The following is a 6,623-nucleotide window of genomic DNA, read 5'->3' as shown; positions in this document are numbered from 1 at the left end:
GGGATTGTGTGTGGCCATCCCCTCAGGGGGTGATTTCCCGCTTTCTGTCTCTCTGTCTCTCTCTCTGTCTGTCTGGTGAGCACATATGCCCTATAGCAAAAACCTCTCCAAAAAATAACAATTATAATTATTATTATAAATAAAATTTAAAAATTGTTAAACTAATTTTTAGAAGTATTTTTTAATTTAATTTACTCATTCACTTATTTTAATTTGACCAGAGAAAAACCAACACAGAGAGAGAGAGAGAGAAAGTGAGAAAACAAGCCACTAGGTCTGGGACTCGAACCATGGTCAGCCATGTGGGAGTGTACAGTGCCTTAACCACCATGCCACCTGCTGGTCCCTTTAATAAATAATTTTTTAAAAAATAGTTTTTTAAGGCTGGAAGATGCCTTGGTGGTTAAGGGCAATGGACTTTCACATGGCCGACCTGGGTTCGATTCCCAACCTGGCAGTCTGCCTTCTCACTTTCACTCTCTCTCTCCCACTCTCTCTTGCTCTGTCCCTCTCTGGTCAAAATTAAAAATAATAAATAAATAAATAAAGTTAAATAAAATAATTTTTTAAAAAAAGAAAAAAATTGTTTTTTAAAGCACTTTAAACATAAAACTCAGTTAATACTATTAAAATTTCTACTGAGCTAATTAAATCATTAGCCCCTCCCCAAATTTCCTCTAACAAGAAGGATTAGTTACTAACACATTTCACATAACACAGAAAAATAAATGGCAGAAGATAAAGGGCAGAAAACATTTCAATGTTTTTAAATTCTTCTTCCAGAGTAAAAAATATGTTTAAAAAAAGCTCATTTAAAAAGTACATTTTCTGGGCCAACAGGTAGTGTAATGGTTAAGGCGATGGATCCCACATAGCTGATTATGCAGTTTGAGCCCCAATGCAATGGCTTGCAAAATATGCCAGGCATGTGTGCATATATACCCACAATTTCAAGAGGAGAATGGAGGAAAAGCGATTATGGTGTGGCAAGGGGGATGCTTTCTCACTTTCCCTCTCTTTGTCTCTCTCTCCAACTCTCAGGCAAGTGTACATGTCCTATACCAAATTTTTAAAATAAATTTAATAAATAAAAGTATTAATATATCTCCACTTGATGTTATTACATGTACAAGCCTTAATCTAACGTGCTTAAGTAAACAACAGGCCTGCAAACAACTTGCAACCTGTGAAAAATATACATTTTTTCTCTCATGTACTGCTCTGTTTCCCTTCTTTAATTAAAATCTTTTGGGGCTGGCCCATGAACTAGTGACTAAGGGAGCCAGATCCCACATGGCCAACCATATGGTTCAAATCCAGCCCAAGCAGCTTGAGAAACATGCCAAGCACATGTGCATGCCCCAAATCCCAACAGGATAGAGAAATGGAGGAGAAGGGATTGTGGCATGATCTCTCCCTCCCCCACGCCCCCGCCCCCGTCTTTCTCTCTCTCTAACAAGTACACATGCCCTCTGGCAAACTAAAAAAAAAAAAAAATTTGCCATTAACTCCAAAAGGAACAAAGTCCATTCTGTGAACTCAAGGAAGTTTAAGCACATTAAGAAAAAAGGAACACCCTCCTCTCTCCAAAAAAGAACACTACTTTCCCTTTTAAAAGAGAACTCCTTTCAACATTTAAACATTTAGTTTTTTATTCAGACCTTGTTACCAATAATTAATGAGATTACAGTGGAAATTCTAGCTTTTTCTTCTTAAGCAGTAAACCCTGGTGAGCATAATTAAAGCAATTACTTTGTTAATATTTCACTTTCTTACAAAGACACAGCATGAAAGCTGAACAAGAGCATGTCAAAGAATCAAAACTATAAATTCTCTGATCCTTAAGAATAAATCTTACCTTTGTTAAATCGAAAAAGGTTTACAAAAGAACTATATGCTGATTTAAAAGGAGGTTCATCCTGATCAGGAGTCAGAGGTTTAAAATGTGTGAGATGAGACGGACTGGTAGGAGATCTAGGCAAATCATTAGCAGAGTCCAGTGTTGGGGAAGTCTTATCATCTGTGGCCATTTCATGAGTCTGAAGAACAAAAGAAATAAGCGAAAGATTTAAGTTTCTCAAGAAACCCTGGGACCAGCAGTTAGCGTAATGGCTATGTCAATGGACTCCCACGTAGTCGACCGCAGTTTGAGTCCCGGACCCGGTGGCTTAAAAAAAAACTCACGCTGGGCGCATGTGCGTGCGTGCCCAAGATCCTCAGAGGAGTATGGAAGAGAAGGGATTGCGGTGTGGCCATCCCCCCGGGCGGTGATTTCTCACTTTCTGTCTCTGTCTCTGTCTGTCTGGCAAGTACACGCACTCGGCTGTCGGGCAAGTACCGGCACAAAAACCTCTCCAAAAAAAAAAAAAAAAAGAAGCTCAAAAGCTGATTCCAAGCAATATCCAAATATCTGCAAAATCCTATTCTGTGAAAATTCAGATGTATGAAAAGCAAGAGTAAATAAATCTAATGTTGTATACTTCAGCTTAAGATTTGAAAACATTTCTGTCTAGATCCTAAGAAAGAGTCTCAATCCCCTAAAAATTATGATTATATAGCCAATCGAACTTTAACCATTACTATTCAAATTACAGAAAATACTAAAATTAATAAAAATTAGGGGACAAGGCATACATGTGAGCAGGCAAAAGAAAAAACAAAAACATTTTCACTTCATTTATATTGTTCATTTTAAGATTTCTTGGGGGAAAAAAAAAGTCCCTCAATAGTTTTGTTTCTTAAGATTGTTTGCCACAGAGCACATGTGCTCACTAGAGAGAAAGTGAGAAAGCACCTCCCAGGGTAAACAGTGACATCGCAATCCCTTCTCTTTCATTCTCCTCTCAGGATTTTGGGCATGCACACACAGGCACCAGTGTGATTTTTCAAGCCACCAGGTTCAAGATGTAAACCGTAAATGGCCATGTAGGAGTCTAGAGCCTTAACCACTTGCTGGTCCCACCTCAATAGCTTTTTAAAGTTCTGAAGGAAAATTGGTTTTATAAAAGCATAAAAATTTGTCTTATTTACTTTGACTTCTTGCTTTTAAAAAAATAAACTATTTCTGGGACCAGCAGATGGCATAATGGCTACGTTGCTGGACTCCCATGTAGTCGACCACGGTTTGAGTTCCAGACCCCAGTGGCTTAAACTCACACTGGGCATGTGTGCATGCATGCCCAAGGTCCCAAGAGGAGAAAAGAGGAAAAGGGATTGCAGCGTGGCCATCCTCCCTGGGGGGTGATTTCTCACTTTCTGTCTCTCTGTCTCTCTCTGTCTTTCTGGTGAGTACACACGCCCTATCTCTCCAAAAAAAAAAAAAAAAAAAAGTCTAAACTTATACAGACATCAATATTAAGATTTTAAGGGGCTTTTTTCCTAAATAACCAAAAACCATAATTCAACCAGAGCAGTAAAGCTAACATCACCAGACGTAGGTACAGAAAAGCACTGATACCTATTTTGTGCCATACAGATTTACACTTCAAAAAGAATCACATGTGACTCATTAAAATGCTGTAGTCTGTGCTGTAATGAACACTTCACAGAGGACCTTGCACTCCTGTAAAAGGTGTTCTACCTTCAAAACCTTAACTATCATTTCATTTTATTTTTACAATAAACCTGGAAAGCACTCTGGGCTGGCCTTTACAGCAGGTGAAATCTTTTTTTTTTTAGTTATTTTATTTTATTTATTCATTCATTTATTTTAATTTGACCAGAGAAAAACAGAGAGAGAAAAAGTGAGAAAGCAAGCTGCCAGGTCCAGGACTTGAAACTTGTCAACCATGTGGGACTGTCCAGCACCTTAACCACCATGCCACCTGCTGGTCCCTACACCAGGTGAAATCTTGAAAAGGTTCTTGGAAAATGCATATTATGAAAAAACTATGCATAATAGACTGCAAAAATTTTTGCATCAAAATAAACTTATACATTACTTCCACTTTCCATGAACTTTTGGAAGCACTTTGTAAATTTTACCTTTCAGGCAACCAAGGTATACTGAACTTTAAACAATGTTCCTGAAGGTCACACCGTCAACAGCAAACCTCAAGCCTGATCCCGAAATTATTTGTCTAGCTCTTCACAGTCTTCCCATTCTGGTCTAGCTAAGTTCTCTAATTACTCAAGACTTTGCCTGATTAATAATTAATTAATTAAAGCAGAAATTTAACCACTGACTTATTCTAGCAATAAATGTTTGTTGGAAAGAAGGGGGAGGAAAGGAAAAGAGGAAGGGAAAGGAATAGGACAAGCAAAGTAAAAAGGAAAACAGGAAGAGGGGGAAGGAAGGTCTCCAATAACATGTTCAATTAGGGACAACAGCCCATGATCCTTCTAAAGTGTTGTGACAATTCCAGCAAAAAGAATTGGGAAATAAGCTGGTGGCTGACCAAGTATAAACTCAAAAAAAGGTCTTAAAAAAAAAAAAAAAAAACCACGGAGGGGCCAGAAGGTGGCGCGGTAGTTGGGGTCGCTGGACTCCCATAGCCAACCATGGTTCAAGTCTCATACCTGGAGGCATGCTTTCTCACTTTCCCTCTCTCTCTCTCTGTCCGTCTCTGGCAAAATTAAAATAAACAATTAAATACAAAAAGTTAAATAAAATAATTCTTATTAAAAAAAAAAAAAAGAGCATGGCAAGGTGGTTATGGCAGAGGAATCTCACATGTCTAACTGACCATGCAGTTGGAGTCCCAGACCTCGCAGCTTCAGAAACTACCAAAGTATGTGTGTTTGTGCCCAAAAATCCCAAAAGAAGGGAGAGATGAGGAAGAGGGGTTTGCAGCAAGACCATTCCCCATTGTGGGTGGGATGGGGGTTCTCATTTTCTCTGGTGAATACACACAGTCTTGGGAATATTTTTAAAAGGGGAGGGGAAGCAGTGGAAGATAAATGTGATGGCAACAACAATCCTCAGCCACAGAAAATAATCTACATTCTGTTTCAACATAAGTAATATCAGAAGCAGAACTACCAATTTGCCTAAAGAATCTTAGAATTACTTCAAAGGTCACCTACATGCAAATCTTTTATGAGACTTTAGAGATCTGAAAATGAAAACTGCCATGAAGATACTCAGTAAGTGTAGTCTCTGGAACATGAATGCAATTGCATTAGTGCAATCACATAGACCTTAATTATGTAATGACACCAGCGTCCTGAAAAGACTACCTTCCAACTCTCATTCTTTGGCAGCTTAATAACTGTTTATGATATAAACTAGGACTCTCTCTACTGACAGGTAATCAGAAGAATTAACCTATTTAACCAGACATCTTATGTACAATCAGAACTTCCCCTCTTCCCATTTCAAAGCTACTAGTATATGCAGTCTACTGCATACTACCTTGTTAGTAATACCAATGAGAAGACCAATCAGGTATTAAAATGTAGAAAATAAGCTAAGTCAATATCAGTTTGCCAGATGGAAAATCAAAGTATCAGTTATTTCTTAGGACAGTTTTTTTAAAACTACTCAAAAATCTGCCTAATAATGGAACAGCTGACTACTATAGTAGAAAGGTTAGTGTCATTTAACAAAGGGTTTTTTTTGTTCAATTTGTGACTAATAAGCCAACAGAAATACTAAAGAAAAACCATGTAATCCATACTACTCTTCCCAGAAAGAAGAAAGAGGAAGGATACAGGAAATTATTCTTACTCAACAAAAGAGACTTAACCTTACCCAATATTTGTCATATATCCAAACCCAAGAGAAAGAAACTAAAAACTTGTTAGTAAGAACACCTAGAGTAGTTGTTTTGAAGTGCCAAAAAATCAGAAGGCAATGCACTAGATCAAGCACTACCTCACTGTCAGTATCATGCCTAACTTTACAACACAGGATGCACTGACCCAATACTTGGTATTTAAATATGCACGCATCCCACATCCAGAACAAATTGCTTTACACAGAATTTTAGTATGTCTCCTTTCTTGAGAGTCAAGAAAAACAATCTCTACACTGGAGAGAAGACTCCCAATTCTTAAAAGTATCCACAAATTTCACTCTCACTCTTTTCGCTGGGAACATTTTATGCAAAAGGAAAATACCAATCGGAAAATCCAGTCTCAAAAGAGACTGAAAAACAAGTTGAAATGGAATCACTTCAAACAGAAGAAGCAAGCATGCATGTCAAGAGACAGATATGTGAAACCTCAAGGTAGGTACCCTTCCTACCGCTCGTGAACTTCCTTTCTCCATTCTATGGATGCACCTGTCTCACACTCAGAGCTCATCCACTCAGAAGGAAGTGCAATTGGACTATCCACTTCCAAAATAAGTTCAAGCAGAAAGGCCATGAGAGGACTAAGGGAACTTCAAATGTGTCCAAGGAAATCTCTTCCAGACAAGCCCCACCCTCTCCCGTCTCCCTAGCTGCACACGGAGGACAAGGGGAATCAGGAGGACCAACTACTTCCAGGACCAGGTTCTCTGTGCAGCCTTGGCCAGAGCCCGGCCTCCAGCCCCTGGTGGGGGAGCCCCAACTCTCGCTTTCACCTCAGTTTTCCCCTCCCGCTCTGCCCTGAAGCGCCCCAAACTGGCCTTCTTCCCACTCTCTTCCCAGCCGGCCGCACTCCAGGCCCCCTCCCTTACCTGAGCCTCCCGCCCCTGC

General features: G+C 39.2%; 1 protein-coding gene across 1 annotated transcript in view; it reads right to left on the bottom strand.

Annotated features, from left to right (window-relative positions):
- The window catches only part of PIKFYVE (phosphoinositide kinase, FYVE-type zinc finger containing), a gene marked incomplete in the record, with an annotated part of 104,409 nt that extends 97,792 nt beyond the window's left edge, over positions 1-6,617 (bottom strand). Inside the window, 2 exon segments of the mRNA XM_014586186.2 lie at positions 1,859-2,039; positions 6,605-6,617. Of these exon segments, the coding sequence (XP_014441672.1) occupies positions 1,859-2,030 (172 nt within the window).
- Positions 6,618-6,623: the final 6 nt, after the last annotated feature.

Source organism: Tupaia chinensis, unplaced genomic scaffold (genome assembly GCF_000334495.1).
Source record: "Tupaia chinensis unplaced genomic scaffold, TupChi_1.0 Scaffold000018_1, whole genome shotgun sequence".
In the NCBI taxonomy this organism is placed as follows: Eukaryota; Metazoa; Chordata; class Mammalia; order Scandentia; family Tupaiidae; genus Tupaia; species Tupaia belangeri.
The sequence above is the reverse complement of the archived record's forward strand: the minus strand, read 5'-3'. Positions and strand labels throughout refer to the sequence as shown.